This window comes from Pseudozyma hubeiensis, assembly GCF_000403515.1.
Source record: "Pseudozyma hubeiensis SY62 DNA, scaffold: PHS22, whole genome shotgun sequence".
NCBI lineage: Eukaryota > Fungi > Basidiomycota > Ustilaginomycetes > Ustilaginales > Ustilaginaceae > Pseudozyma > Pseudozyma hubeiensis.
Genome location: NW_012133804.1, coordinates 234,806 through 250,360, shown reverse-complemented (window position 1 = coordinate 250,360; position 15,555 = coordinate 234,806). Strand labels below are relative to the sequence as shown.

General features: G+C 57.7%; 4 protein-coding genes and 1 non-coding gene across 5 annotated transcripts; 2 read left to right on the top strand and 3 right to left on the bottom strand.

The window, feature by feature from the left end:
• Positions 1-58: 58 nt before the first annotated feature.
• On the bottom strand, positions 59-172 carry PHSY_007596. The gene has a single exon. It is a non-coding gene; the product is annotated as a tRNA-Ile (tRNA).
• A 249-nt stretch (positions 173-421) lies between these two features.
• PHSY_002237 (hypothetical protein) lies at positions 422-1,870 on the top strand (the record flags this gene model as incomplete). Its single annotated transcript, XM_012332861.1, has 1 exon — positions 422-1,870. The coding sequence occupies one exon, from the start codon at positions 422-424 to the stop codon at positions 1,868-1,870; it is 1,449 nt and encodes a 482-aa protein (XP_012188251.1).
• A 297-nt stretch (positions 1,871-2,167) lies between these two features.
• PHSY_002236 (DNA repair and meiosis protein) lies at positions 2,168-8,872 on the bottom strand (the record flags this gene model as incomplete). Its single annotated transcript, XM_012332860.1, has 1 exon — positions 2,168-8,872. The coding sequence occupies one exon, from the start codon at positions 8,870-8,872 to the stop codon at positions 2,168-2,170; it is 6,705 nt and encodes a 2,234-aa protein (XP_012188250.1).
• A 369-nt stretch (positions 8,873-9,241) lies between these two features.
• Positions 9,242-10,424, bottom strand: PHSY_002235 (hypothetical protein; the record flags this gene model as incomplete). The annotated part of the gene is made up of 2 exons (XM_012332859.1): positions 9,242-9,390; positions 9,590-10,424. The coding sequence occupies 2 exons, from the start codon at positions 10,422-10,424 to the stop codon at positions 9,242-9,244; spliced, it is 984 nt and encodes a 327-aa protein (XP_012188249.1).
• A 938-nt stretch (positions 10,425-11,362) lies between these two features.
• Positions 11,363-15,268, top strand: PHSY_002234 (hypothetical protein; the record flags this gene model as incomplete). Its single annotated transcript, XM_012332858.1, has 1 exon — positions 11,363-15,268. One exon carries the CDS (start codon positions 11,363-11,365, stop codon positions 15,266-15,268), a length of 3,906 nt encoding a protein of 1,301 aa, XP_012188248.1.
• Between the last annotated feature and the right edge of the window lie 287 nt (positions 15,269-15,555).

Sequence of the window (15,555 nt, the reverse complement as noted above, 5' to 3'; positions counted from 1 at the left end):
TCATCCTGAGCGTTTCTAAATGGCAAAAGAGATGCCTGTGAAATAAGGCAAAAAGGAATGCTCCGTACTGGGCTCGAACCAGTGACCTTCCGTTGATGTAATATTTTGGACTCAGTAAACCGAGTGCACCGTGTATTAGACGGATGCGATAATCCAACTACGCTAACGAAGCTTGATGTACAGTGACGCGGCTGTAGTATATATAAACGTTGTATAGGATCTAATAGATTTCGTGATCGACGTGATCTGCACTGCAGCCTCGGCAGCCAGACTGTCCTGATTCAGCAGTCGTCCTGGTGTGCAAATCTAACTGCGCTTTTCCTCGCCGATTCGATTCAGAAGGCGCACAGAGGCATCGTCCACGCAGTGCTGAAGGAGGAAGGACGAGCTACGTTTGTTTGAGGCCAAGCCTAGTTGTCTTATGACCATGAGACACACGGTGCGGGAAGATTTCCATGCTCTTTTTTTGTCGGACGGTAAAATTTGCTGCGACAAATTCTTCTTGGCTCCCTTCCCAAGGATTTGCAGCAGCAGCCGTGGCCATGCGAGAAGAAATCTTAGTCTGTGCAATGTGCGCATTCTAGAATTGCTTGCAGCCCTTGTGACATTCCAAGATTGTCTTGCCATCGTCGGTCAAGGTGCAGATCCTGGTTTCCGAATACCATCTATCACCAACCCCCTTCACAAGCGAATCCACATACTTTCCAACATGTCGAACACAAAGCCCGCTGCTGCTGCTGCGGCCGCTGAAAAGCCCGAGAGCTTCAACGACAGCATCCTTCCCAAGTACAAGGTGGCCGGAGAGATCTCTGCCAAGGCGATCAAGGCCGTCATCGCTGCCGCTGCCGAGGGAAAGACCGTTCTCGAGCTCTGCAACGTTGGTGACAAGGTTCTCGAGGAGGAGACCTCGGCTGTATACAAGGGAAAGAGCATCGCCAAGGGTATTGCATTCCCCACCACTCTTTCGTTGAACAACGTGGTCTGCAACTACTCTCCCTTGCCCACGGATGAGGAGCAGATCACCCTCAAGAAGGGCGACGTCGTCAAGGTTCAGCTCGGAGCTTACATCGATGGCTTGCCCGCCATCACCGCCGAGACATTCGTCGTTGGAGCCGACAAGTCGAGCCCGGTCGAGGGTCGTACCGCCGATGTCATCAAGGCGGCTCTCGTCGCCGCCGACGTCGCTATCCGAGTCATGAAGCCTGGCGTCCTCAACACCGAAGTTAGCAAAGAGATCGAAGCCGCCATTAAGCAGTTCGACTGCAAAGCCGTCGAGGGAATGCAAACCAACCAGTTCAACAAGAACGAGATCGATGCCAAGAAGAAGATCGTCCTCAACGCTGAACCCGGCTCGCGTCCCGACACCATCAAGCTCGAAGAGGACGAGATCTACGGCGTCGACATCTCCGTCACTACCTCCGCCGAAGGCAAGACCCGCTCCGACGACAGCAAGACCACCATCTACCGCAAAACCAACAACACCTACCTCTTGAAACTCCAAACCTCGCGCAAGGTGCTCTCGGAGATCCAGAAGAAAGCCGCCAGCTTCCCATTCAACTTGAAGAGCCTAGAGGATGTCAGGAGGGCCAGGATCGGTGTTCAGGAGTGCGCAAAGCACGGTCTCTTGACCCCCTTCCACGTGCTCGAAGACAGCGACAAGAAGGCCATCACCGCCCAGGTCTTCTTCACCGTTGCCGTCAACGCAAAGGGCGCTATCAGGATCACCCCCGCCCCGACTTGGGCCAACGAGGACAACGTCAAGCCAGCTAAGCAGGTCACCGATGACAAGATCAAGGCGCTCCTCTCCACCGCTGTCCGTCAGACAAAGAAGAAGAACAAGCCTGCTGCCGCTCCCGCTGCTTCGGCTTAAAAGTCGTCCACGTGTCGGGAGTCATACTGATCCGATAGGAGAGTGCAACCATGTCAGACCGGAAGCTGACCACTCTAATATGAAAGGAAACAGCTTCCGGTCATACACCAAAAAGCTGTTCAGTCATGTTCATCGTCGCAATCGCAATGAACGACCCGTGCATCATAAGCACACAAAAAGCAACCGATAGATATGAAAGTGTGAATTTGATAGTTCTGAACAGGTATGCGTCGATCTTCTTTGAAGGCCAACCCTACATTTGAGCACACAAACACCTCTCCTCCGCCTCTCCTCCTCTCAAAGCGCCAAATCGTCCAACCCATCCGCATCCTCAGGCTCCATCATCGTCCCCTCGTTCTCGACCAGCGCAGCGTACGCCACCATCTGCCTCCGCGCGTCCTCCTCGCTCCTGACTTCCTCCAGCCCGAACGGCATGGCGCTCAGGTCGAGCGCGGCGTGCATCGGGTCCGAGAGCGCACGCATCGTGGCCGGCTTGTCGGCGCCGGCGCTCTGCTTTTTGCTCGGGTTGAACTTGGCGCAGCGCGCCTCGCTGAGGCCGTAGAGCTGCTTGAGGTGATTTCGGAGGAGCAGGGCTGTGCCGGAGATGATGGACATCTTGGCGACGGCGATAGGGTCGATCTGGGTTTTGCTGTCTGCGGGTTCTGGGTCGTCAGCTTTGGATGAAGGCGCGGGGTTGCCGATCTGGGAAAGGGCGGCGTCGGTCGTGGCGATAGGCTGCGGGTAGCCAAGAATCTGCGTCGGATCGATCGTACCACCCACGGGCGGAGTCACATCGCTGGCGAGTTGAAGCTGCCACTCCCCTGAAAGCCATGGATTGCGAGACGTGCCAAAGGGACTGATCAGATCTCCTCCCGGCACGGCAGCTCCAGGCGGAGGCGGCGTTCTCATCCCATCCTGGGCCGACTCGGTCTGAGCTGCACCTGACATGAAATCTTGCTTGGGCAGATGCGGCTGTATGTTGTGCAGTACCTGCATCCCCGAGACAGCCAAAATCGAACGAAGCTCGCCGATTACGACAAAGAGCTCCTCCATCGTCTTGTAATCCAGCGTCGCGAGATTATCGGCCATGAAGCGTGCAAACAAGACCTCGTCCATGCTGCAGTCCGCCGACGCCGTGTTGACATCAAGCGCCTTGACGATCTGTTTGAGGAAATCGAGTCGCGTGGCTCGACGATCTCGCAGCAAGCTGTACCACGCTCCGAGCACCGCAGTTGGCATATTGTCAACACGGAAGCCGCGAAGCGCCTGTGCTGTGCCGAGCTGCATCTGGAACCGGAACGCGGAACGAGCAGTGTCGAGGAACCGAGCCTGCACAAGCGAAGCATGCTTCGACGCCAGATGGCTGTGCAGCTCCATGGCTCGACTGCGGAGTTTCCGGTCCTCGAGCGTCTCGAGCGAAACAAGGTACGGTACGCACTGGATCGGATGCGAGAGTCCCTGCAACACGGTGAAACGCAAAATGTCGATGGCAGTGCGCTGCAAGGGAGGATTCGACACCTCGAGCGTCGCCTTGAGCACGTCTTCGGAATATCGCTGCATCATGGCTGAGCCGACGCCTGTGTCGGCGAAAGTTTCGGTGTTGCCGACCAGAATCGTCATATCAACACTCCCCGCATCCGGATTCTCGGGCTTTCGGCGTCCCGTGCCTGCGGTCACTACGGCGTTGTCCGGATTGCGACGCAGCGCGTCGGCGCTCAAGAAATCAAGGATGATCTTGAGCAGAGTCGCGCGATCCTGCAGCGATCCCGAGGCGAAGATGTCGTCCATCATCGCCGTAATCGAAGGCCGAGTCATGAGCGTAGGATGGGCACGAAAAATAAAGCCCAGATTCTGAAGGGATACGGAGCGCACCACCTCGCTCCCCGTTCTGTGAATATCAAGCAGCGCCTCCGAAACTACGTCGATGAGCGGCCGCTTGCTAAGCGCATCGATGTCGGCGGTCGTCTCCGAGTGCTTTTTGCGGATGTCGTCAAAGTCGGCGTGCTCGCAAAGAGAGGCAGTCAAGGACATGAGGGTGCTCCACGCTTTGTTGTCCTCGACCTTTTGGCCTTTGAGCGCCATCTGCCGCATCGCCTGCACACGCATAAAGCACGCCTTGAGCGTCTGTATCAGCAGCTTGAAGTTGTGCGTGTGCGTGATGATGACGGCGCAGTAGCAGGCGATGAGTTCTTGCAGCAGGTGTAAACCTGCCTTGGGCGGCGGTCGGTTGACCAGAGGGCGAAGGCTTTTCTCCAAAGCATCGGCGAATGCCAACGCCGTCTTTGGCATGTGCGGCAAGCAGGAGCGAAAGATCCGCAGCAGCAGGTCCATGATCTGAACTTCCTCGCTCGTCTGCGCGGCTTTGAGGTAAGGAAGCAGCAACTTGGCCTTGGAGATGGTGAGGATAGCCGGATTCGTCGAGACAAGCAGCTGCACGATGCGGATGCGCTTGACCGTGTCGATGCTGGATGCGCCGCTAGACTCGACCAGACTGTCGATCATCGAGTCTCCCAGTCTCTGTAGCTTGGCGTGCAGCTCGGCTGCTTCGCTCTCCGACTTGTCCCTGAAGAGGCGCCGGAAGACCTCTTCCAACGGCGAAGGCCGCTCTTTGATGACATCGGCAACAGCCATGATGATTTCGATCGTGTCCGCCACTTTTTTTTCCTCCACAGTCTCTTCGATCGACTCCTCGGCGGTGGGCAGTGCGCGCTCGCCTTCAGCAGCGATCTGGCCATCTGCCTTTGCAGCATCAGACTCCTTCGCATCTGCCGCGTCTGCTGGTTGCAATGCGACAGGCGTAGACCGCATCGGGCTGCCTCGGCGCCGAGAGTACAGACGGCGAGCGTCGATGTCCATCTCGAGCCACATCTCGCCGATGGTGAGAACGGCCATGTCCTGAACGAGCGTATCCTCATCATTGATGCAACGCACAATGCGAGCGCACGTGTCGATGCGGATTTTGGGATCGTCGGTTGCCTCGTGCAGACTTTTGAGAAGACGGACCATACGTTTGCGCACCGAAAGACCAGTGTCGAGGATGCGTGCAGCGATCTGCTTGTAGTACTTGGGGATGTGTTGTGGCTTGCGAAGAAGGTAACTGCCAAACAGCGCGACCGCGCTGTCTCTGACGGCATTGCTCGAGTCGCGGAGACGCACCTCGATGGCGCTGCGCATGGAATCTTCGTCGAGAAGGTCAGGATCCACCTGCGCAATCCGATCGATGCCACGAAGCGCCTTGCTGCGATTGGAGATCAGCGGATTGTTGAGACCTTCGACGAGCAGATCTCGCAACACTGGGTATGCGATCATGGAGCTACTGGCGATCAGTGCGCGTTCAGAAAGGTCACTCGCCTGTGCGAGCGCCTTGTCGTCCGAAGCGAAAGCGTCCAAAGATGCGCTGCCGGCCGCAGCGTCAAACTCCGAGAGCGTCACCATGGCAAGATCGAGCTCTTCACGGAAGTGCTGCAGTTTGGTGAGCTGCGCCGCGTCGCCGTCCTCCGAGCTGCTCAAAGCGACCATGTCCTCTTCTACCTTTGACCATGCAGTCGCCAATTCGCCTTCGGCTTGAACGAGCAGGAATTCGAGGGCGCCCTCCGTCGACATGTCTTCGTTGCCTGTCTTTGCGAGAAAGTGGGAGATGAATTTGTACGTACGCACAAATTCTTTAATAGCCTCTCGATCACGTTCTCGCAAGGCCCTCAGCATGGACAGGTGATCCCACGTCGTGGATCTGGATCGCTTGACCATCCTCGGATCTTCTGCAGGCTCCGACAAAGCATGACCGGAGTCGACCGCGTTCTCCAGGGTGCTGCCAACTGGGCTGTTGGCGGATCCAGACGATTTATCGTCGCGCACCGGCTGAGACTGCAACTGGCTTTGACGCAATCTAGCTGCCACAAGGCTCAATTGCTCGAGAGCGACACCCTTGGCATCTGGATGACTTTTGGCGTCCTCGAGGTAGCTGCCAAAGACGCGACAGAAAGCGCTCAGCATCAAAGCGGCTGCCGGCCATTCTGGCAGGAAAAGAGCGCTGAGCAGGTCTTGGATCAGCGATTCAATCACGTAAGCGTGGCTCATCTCTTGCGACGACTTGGCCACCTTGTTCTGGCCGATGCGTTGCATGAGGTAGCCTGCAATGGACCGAGCCGATGCATTGGCGCCTTCCAGTCCCCGTCTCCAGATCGCGATCTCGGCCTCTCTGGCGTCGTTTGTGTCGGGCTCGCTGGTAGCGTTGAAGGCCTCGATGACGACTTCGAGCGTGTGCATGCGCTCCGGGCCTCCATCGCGGTCAGACACGCCGTTCGCCAGATCATCCTCATCTGCGTCCTGGCCGCCCTTGCTCCGCGAAAGACGGTCGGCAGTGGAACGAGCGTAGCTGGCTACGCCGTGCGAAGCGGCCTGGATGAGCTGGAGCAGCAGAGCGTTGATCGAATGAATGGTCTTGCCGTTGCGCAAGCTGTACTGGCGTCGATTCTTCTTCATGTCGGAGAGCTTTGAGAGCGAGGTGAGGATCTCCTCGATCATCCACTGGCGTTGATCCGGCGCCTTTGCGAAAATGCTGCGAAGGAGGTTGAGCGCCGGTAATCGCAGCGTCTTCATGGAATTGGCACCTCCAAGGGACAGCAGCGCCGATCGACCACGTGCAGCTGCCTTTGCATTCTCGCTCAATGCGCCCCCGCCGGCCGTCTCTGGCTCCAGCACAAAGAAAGGACCGAGCGCAATGTAGACGGCACTGATGATGATGGAGTCCGACAGTGCGATTGACGGCATGCGCACCATGCGCTGGACGAAGTAAAGTGCCGAGCAGAGATGCGTAAAAAGGTCGGAAAGCGAGTTGCGACAAATGACGCCGATGCTCGAAGTAGCCTCATCGCCGTTGGCTGCGGCGGCCTTCTTCTTGCGCGCCTTCTGTGGCGACAAGACGTCGATGAGCGAGACGAGATCCGGATGAGGTGCCGTGGCGGCGCTTCCGGAGCATGCTTCGATGAAGGGAAGGAGGACCTTGTCGAGGCAGGCTTTCACAGCATCGAAAGAGGAGCGGATGTGGTCTTCGGAAAGGATCTGTTTCGGCAGCACATCACCGGTCAGCATGCCAAGGCTGCATTCGGTGGCTAACACGGCACGATCCATGACGACAAAGTTTGCGTTGAGCTTTTCGAGCTCATCGTCGGAGTTCCCCAATTCCCGACCCGCCGGTGTGCGATCGCGTTCGTCGTCGCCCGCGTCTGTCGTAGCGTTCACCTCTTGATCCTTCGCTTCGTCGTCTCGATGTTCGGATGTCGGTGTGGGCTCTGGTGTCTTGGACGTCGACTTGCTGCGGTGGTCGGGTTTACGGCCCTTTTTGGGTTTGGAGGGCGAAGCGGGCTCAGATGCCAAGCCGCGATTAGCCTGCGACGGGAAAGGATCAATGTTCTCGGCCAACCTTGTGGAGCGCTCCAGGATAGCGAGAAGGCGCATCGTATCTGCGGCAGCAATCGTACCGAGACTGGGGTTGGTTGCTGGTAAAGCTTTGCCAGAGATGGACGCAATCTCCGCGTGTGGGCGTGAGCACATGACGATTAACTTGAGCAGCTTCTGAAGGGCAGCCGCGCGTAGGACCAGGACGGATCGAGAGTCGCCGCCACCGACAGCAGGCGACTCGATGATCTCGAAAAATTGATCGGCAGCAGGAGAGAGACTCTGACCTGGCAGCAAACCCTGAAGTGAGTCACGGTCGGGCAACGAGTCGTCCGCCTCGAAGATGTCCTCGATGAGACCGCAGAGCTTGGCGATAGGCACCTTGCGCTGCGAGCTCTTGACAGGGCCGTTGCTCATCTTTGCGAGGCTCTTGGGGCCCTCTGGAACCGGCTCCGGATCGTAATTCTCGATGATCTCGAGTCCCTCCCAGTCGCTTCCCTCTGCATCCATACCGGAGTCGCTATCCTCGACGATCTGGTTGACGAGCTCGGAGAGCGATTTGCGACTGCGCTGCTTCTTCTTCTTCTTTTTCGTCGTCTCGCTCGATTTCATGACTGAGGACGTCGAACTCCCATCGTACATGCCAGGCGCGAACACTGGAATCTCGACCGTGACCTCAGGCATCATCGAGACGTCGTCATCGTCGTATTTGCTCGCTGTTCGCTCCTTTTGGACGAGCTTCTTGAGCTTCAAAGCCTTGGGCTTCGCAGCGACGCTTTCAGTCTGCAAAGGGGCGTTCTGCAAGCTGTCCGCTGGCGAATGCGTGGCGGGAGGCTGGTGAGGCAGCTCTTCCTTGAGCTTCTTGCTGCGCTTCCGCTTTGGCTTATCGGCAGACGTCGAATCCTTGCGTTTGGTCGCCAAGGCACCATTCGTGGGAGGAGCTCTCGCCATTGCCGGGTCGTATTGCTGCGCAGCGAGATGATGGTGAGCAGCTCCATTGGTTGCAAAAGGCTGCGGAGGCAGAGGCGCGCCGCCGGGCTGTTGCCAGAGGGAGAAGTGACCGTTGGGAGAGAGCAGGTTGAGCGGATCGGGGCTCTCTTGCACGGACAACATCTGATGCTGCGGCGGTGGCGGAGTCTGCGGCTCCTCCGAACGGCGTTGTGTGGAGGGATCGAACGAGAAAGCGGGAGAAGGCGGCGGCAATGTTGCTGGAAGCGCTGCTGCTTGCGGTCTGGTGAAGAGCTGATTTGGCGATGCATATTGTGGCAGAGCTGTGTTGCTGGGTGCGAAGCCCGAAGCAGAAGAGGCAGAAGACGACGAAGAAGACATGACGCCTCTGAAAGGGTCGCCAGGTGTAGCTTGAGGCGGCCCAGCGGCAAGTTTGGGCTTCGACGCTCGCTTGACTGGCTTTGGATGAGCCTGTGGCTGTGTTGTCGGATGAAGAGCCGACGCTGAAGACGGAGCCATGTTGGGTTTTGGAGCTACGTTCGGATTTGCCGACATGGCAGCATCGAGCGTGGAGGATCCGGAAGGTCCGGACAGCGAGGGAAGAGGAAATTGAGCATGCAAGGGCGAAGCATGCGATGATCTCCTTGCCAACGACATTGTCGGGGAGCCGGGCTCGATCAAGTGCGGTATGTGACGTGAGTGTGCCATGGATTGGGCGGAATGCGACGCTTGTGCTGAGCCAGAAGAACGCGAATACGGAGCGCGCCAAGCAGCATCGAGGCTGCTGCCCGAAGAGGGCGGAGCGGGGTACGAGTTTGCGTGCACAGAGGCCGGCGTCGCGTCGGAGAGACTCGTGCGTTGTGCAGTGTTGCTCGGAAGATGCGATGCGTTGCGGCTGGGTCAATGTGTCAAGAGTAAGAAAGACCAAGACAAGCAGCAAGTGATGGATCCGAGATGAGATGAAAGATCGCAACGCAACAGAAAGTGGAGAAGGCGGAAACGAAAGGAACGATCAGCAGGAAGTCTCTACGCGGCGATATGAAGTTGCGGGACAGTTTGCATGTACGCATCACTCCGGTCAGGCCTCCGAATCGAAGCACGGTTCCGGCAGAGCTTCTGTGTGCGCATGCATGTGTCACGGACGCGGACAAAGGACGTGGAGCGGCGTAGCTTACCTATCGACGGAAAGATCGCGGGGCGGAAAAGAAGGCGCGTGAGATTGGGTTTGGAGAGGCTGCATGCTGGGATAAGGTTTGGCTGTGAAATTCCAGGACGCCTGAGCGAAAGGTGAATGTTGCTGCCCGTTGCCATTGGATAGAGAAGTCCAGTGGCCTTGCAAAGAAGAAGCTGACGCTTGAGGATGGTGCCCGAGACTGGACGAAAAGTGATCTTCGGCGTAGCTCTGAGCAGAAATGCGACGCAAAGGTGGATTTGGCGTGGGCGTTTCGAGGCCGGCCATCATGTTGAACGTCCTGCCCATGGTATTCGCGCCGCTTTGGAAGACGTCGGACATGGGCGATTGCGACATGGCCAAGCGCTCTCTGGTGCCAGTGGAGGGAGCATACGGCGATTCATAGACGTGCTGGCTCGCGGCAGCATGGGGCCGCTGCAGTTGATGCTGGGGAGTAGCATTGGCCGATGGAGAGGCGATAGGCTGTGCAAATGGGTGCTGCTGCGGCTGCTGTGATGGTGCTGCGTTTGGATAGAAGCGGTGCTGAACAGGTGACGCCATGCTGGTTGAATCCATCGACTGATGCTGCAGATGGAATGTTGCCGACGGCGGCTTCTCGCCTCCGTGATACTGCTGATGCGCGGAGCTCTGCGGATACTGGTCATGGCTCTCTCGCCTGGAGAAAGTTGTTGCGCCTGAGCTCGTTGGTGATGATTGCTGCATCCCTTGCAATGACAAGAATTGACCATTCATTGGCTGCGAATAAGCGCTAGATGACTGCGAGGGCGGATCACCCCCGCTCTGATCAGCTCCATACTGACCGCGAGGCGACTGGGTTGTATGAGACGTTGCTTGATACGGCGGGTCGGCGATGCCAATTGGGTGGCCGTTGTGATACGAAGTTGAGGCGTGCGGCATATACTGATGTTCGAGCTGCGGATGTTGCCGGGGTAAATGCTGCTGCTGCTGCTGAGAATGGGCTGTGAATGGTGAGTACTGTGGCTGCTGTGCATTGTACCAGCTGTCTTGCCCGCTCATCTTGGAGAAACGAAGCAATCACGTCTTCAAGAGACGCGCGGAAGAGCCGAAGCTACCCAGAGCGCTGATCGTCTTGTGGAAACGCGGACGCGAACGCAGCCGACATGCGAGCAAGTTCTCTGATACAGCCTCGAAGCTGAGTGAGGACCGTGATGTTCGCGATGGAAAGGCACAATCCTTAGAAAGGGCCGCTTGGCTGCATCTTCCGAGAGGCGTGCCAAATGATCCGGGCTTCGTAAGAGCTTCTCGAAATCGTCCAAGAACGGAACTTGCGTCTCTATTTCACCGGCCGCGAACTCGATGTCAGAAGACGGAGACCACTGGAGAAGTCAGGTGAGGTGAAGTTGATGAAGCGCCTGGTTGTGGCTGAGATGGTCAACGAAAGGTCAGCGGTTGCTACTCTGCATGCAATGCGCACAAAGTCGAGCTTGTTAGTCAAGGCTATTCAGGGTTCGGTCCCTGTGTCTCGCCAGCTGCGCCTCCAGAATAAATGAATGTTGCCGAGCGTGCCACGCCGTGGATTTCTGCAGCGTTGAGAAGAGACGCGAAAGTCAATTTGATCTTCCGACTTCCGCACCTCCCTCCCTTCCGCTTTCAGGCATCCGAGGAGAGGATTCCGACAATTCTTCCCTGGACGGCGACAAGCGCACAGAGGTGTGACTTTGTCCAAAACCATGGGCATTTCGCATTTTCGCGATCAACGCTCATGTACCCTCTTTCGAAGCGCAACACACATCCGACTTTCAATCATCCAACCATCAACATCATCTTACAGGATCAACCCAGCGTACACGCTCGCTCACTCTTTCGCCTTCTTTTTGTGGTTTCTTCGGATCTGTTCAGGTGTTGTTGCCTTTCCCTGTCTCGATGCGCCGCTAGGGTCCTTCCACTTGATCTTCGAGGCTGCCGGCGACGTTCGATCGACTGCGTTGTGAGCGATGAAGCGCAACTTGCAGTACGGTGCGCCTGGAGCACAACCTCCCGCTGCTTCACCGACAGCATATGGGCAGCCTCCACCTCCAGCTGGTCCTGCTCCGCCGCTACCTGCTTCTGGCCCGTCCCAAGCTGCTTACGCCAATTATGGATATGGATCTGTTGCGCCGCCTCGTACTGCTGCTGCTCCATTGAATAGTGCTGTGGCAGCAAATTCACAGCAGTATCAATGGAACCAGCCGTGGCAACAGCCGCAGCCGCAGCAGCCCTATCCGCAGCCGCAGCCCAACCCCATCGGCGCGCCTGGTTCAGGCCATTTTGCCGCTCCTCGGCCCCCGCCGCAGTCTGGTCCTTATCGCGTTCCTACTGGAAGCAATGCTGGTTCCCCGCCTCTTCATCAGGCCGCTGCCTATAATCTGCATCAGTCGACACGACCTGCACCGTATCCTTATCAAGCTCAGTCCCCTTCGCACCATCAGCAGTCGCCGGTTCCTTCCGCTTACGGCTACGTCCCTCCTATGTCCCAGCATCAGAATTCCGCTCCGATGAACGTACAGAATGATGCTCAGAACTGGCCGGGCGCTTACGTCCCAGGCAGTCAGGCAGGTCCGCCGAACAAGAAGCCTCGTCACCAACCTCCCGCTGCGCCTGGTCCACAGGCTCCGTCGCCATATGGCCCACCCGGCGCCGCGCCTATGGCGCCAGTAGGTGGCTATCCAGCTCAACAGCCATACGCGTGGCAAGCGCCCAGCGTAGCGTCGGCGCCTCACATGAACCCGCATCCCGTTCCAGGCCCTCCCGTTCTACATAACCGCGCGCCGTCTGGCGGCGGTATGCATGCAAACGCTTCAGGCACAGGCGGCGTCGGAGCTCCAGGTCGTGGCATGAACCGAAACGGTGCTCAGAACCGTAGCAACGCGTCTCAGGGCGCGTCGGGACAGCGCTCTGGCCTTCCCGCCAACCCGGCTGCCTCTGTGAACGCTGCAAGCGCTCCCAACGGTCAAGTTCGCGCCTGGGGCTCGAAAACGGCCGTAGCTTCCGGGACTGGCTCTTCTATCCAGGCAGGACGTCGAGTCTCCTCGGCGAGCTCTGCACGCAGCGACAAAAATGCTGGGACCGGCTCGGCAAAGAGGCAGAACGCAGCACCGCAGAAGATGGTGCCTCCCGACGCCCCGCGCGGCCCGAACAATGCCAGAAACAAAGCTGCAGCCGCCTCCTCCTCGGACGCATCCGCAGCCAGCACCTTATCCAATAAAAGCTCGGTCTTGGTGCAGGGAAGTGCTGGCTCTCGCTCTGCAATGCACGACACAGCCGCTGGAGACGTCGCCGCTGCGGATGTGGCGTCTGCCAAGGACAACGGCGTCGGTCCGAAGAGGGCTCACACTGATTTTCGCATCCTTGGTCTCGAGATCAAGCAGCTCGACTGGTCCTGGTTCGCCCCCGAGGCCCTCGCCAAAGACGCTGTCGATTCGAGTCTCGACCAGGACTCGAAAGCGGGCGTGGATGGACAAAAATGCCCAGTCGCTCCTGCTTCCGACGGATCGACTGTTGTCACCGGCAACGACGCTGTCGACGGCTCCGTACAGGCTGAGCAAAGCGTCCAAGAGGAAGAGGCTCATGATCATGTCGACGACGAGAACGCTGCACCTGATGAGAGGTCCCATGCTCAAGACGAGGAGGCAAACAGTGAGATTCGAGACGTCGCCGAAGAGAACTCTGATGATGAAGACGAAGACGAAGATGCCGAGGGTGACGATGACGATGACGATGGCGACGACGGCCAAGGCGATGCTGAAGCGGATGACGACGAACATGCTCAGAGTCACATCGATGCGGATGCTGACGCTAACGCTGAAGGAGACACAACAATGTCCCTTGCTGACACCGACGCGGCGGCTTCCGAGCCACAGCAATCGATGGCGCCGACATCGGATCCCAGCAGCGAATTGGTCAAGGCTTCTGAGAAGCTTCCGACGCAGTCCAGTAAAATGTCGAAAGCCAGTCGAGCCAAGGTTATTTCCAATCTTCGCGACTCGACCAAACTCCGTCTCTGCTTTGCTGCCATGTCCAATCCAGGACCGGAAGGCGCTCCCACCGGACCGAAAGCCTCCTTGACGCAGGAACCAGAGGTCAAAGTCGAGGATGCGACTCGGAATGAGGTACCTGTGGATCAGGCCCAGCAGAGACCCGATGCTCCTGATAAAGTGAAAGAGGAAGGTCGGCAAAACCTTCCAGGGGAGAGCGGCTCTGCCGAAGATGTGGAATTGAAGGGCAAAGCGGAGGACGTCACGATCCCAGATGCGGACGAAGGAGTGCATTTAACGAGCTCTGGCGAACCCCAAGCTGGCCAGCAGCTCAAGAACCTGGATCAGAACGATTCTGCCAAGTCTGTGGACCTTGCTCCAGCGAATAAGGATGCAGGGGTAGAGTCGGAGTTGGACTCGGCTGTAGCATCAACGGGAGTCCAGGAGGAGGGTACGGGGACGCACAATGTCTCGACCAGCCAGGCTGCCGTCGATACAACGGCGTCTTCCACCACATTGAACGGCAAACACGCTCGAGTCAACACGAGCCCTCAGGCCAAAGGCCCACCTCAGCTGTCCTCGAATCGTATCTTTCTGTCGTTCGCTGCCAACAGGAAACGCCTTGCCATCGACGCCGAAGCCATCAAATCTGTCAAGATCCATCGTTCCGAGCACTGGATCGAGATCCGAATCGATGTTGCGCGCCAGGCCGACCAGTCTGCACGCAAAAAGGGCGAAGACTTTTTTGCATGCAGGGGCACATTGCTGGAAAGGCGAGGCAAAGGGCAAAAGAATTACGCGGCACTGACACGCAGCGATATCGAAGCCGCTTGGAACGCTTTCGAGGCCGCCAACACAGACCATACCAGAGAGAACGAGGCATCGCAGGACGAGCACCTCGAGCTTCCTCCCTTTTTCCGTCTCGACGGGTCCAGTTCTGAAGTGGTTCTGCAGGTGCATCTGGATCCTTCGGCTCCGCTTCCCGAACCGGCATGGCTTCGAAAGAACGACGTCGACGATCTTCTGGCCAGCCTCCAACGTGGCAGCACTGCTGTTGCTCAGAAATTCGATGCTTCTGCGTCAGCGGCAACGGTGCAGCACGTTTGGGCCGGCAAGATCGAAGTGATGGATCCAGATCCGCCTCCGTCCATGTCGACGTTCCTCTACGAGTGGGTGAAGGAGTCGTTCATCGGAAGTCAGAGGGAGAGACGCAAATTTGTCGATGAGCTTCTCGGTAGGAAGAAGAGGGAGCGAGGCGCAGAGGAAACAGCGAAAGTCAAAGTAGAGGGGGACGGAGAGGCGGATCTGAGCAAGACACCGACCAAGACCGAAGACGCAGCGGAGCAGGCTAAGGAAGAAACGGAAGGTCAACGCGATGCACGAGTTGCTCGAGCGTTCGTCGAGATCGTCCTGCGACTGATCAAGGGCGAGCGCATATCTGCACCCTCGACCGGCACGTCTTCCTCCACCGATGCGAGCAGCCACTTCAGTCGCGCCCTCAGCTCGGCCTCGTACACTTCGAGCACTACCCATCCCGGCCTGTTCATGCTCGGTCTGCTGGATCTCTGCCTACCCGCTGATGTTTCTGCCGACGCGGCGAATAAAGTCAGAGCCAAAGTGGATGAGATGCTCATGGAGATGCCCCGAGCCACACTGGTCAAAGCGGTGGATTTGACCTGGAAGGATGTTGTAGAGAGCGGGAGGAAGGGTGGCGCTGCGACTGCCGTTGCTGCGGCCTCGCAAAGTGCAAGTGCAAATGTCAAGACGGCGGGTCGTAACCGTGGCCATCAGCATGGCGGTCGACATCAGCACCAGCGTCAGCGTCAGCATGGCGGAGGGGGAAGCGGCGGTGGCGGTGGTCGACCGGGCAAACGTAAGCGTGGGTAAAAGATGGACGACGCAGACCAGTTCACTGTGAAATAGAAAGCTGTTGACAGCTGATGAAGATGTGCGAGGAGCGTGAGACGTGTGTCCCTCGGCGGTGGTGAGCAACGTTGTCGATGTGCCCAACGGCAGCGGTCAAGTCCATTCTCATGTCAGACGGGGAGTCGCTATGTCGACACACATCGACCGGTCGTTATGAATCCAGATGTCAACCTTGAAAGACGTTCCAAAAGAATTGATGAACGAGCTAGAACATAGAATACATAAGACATAAGCGAGCCATTGTTACG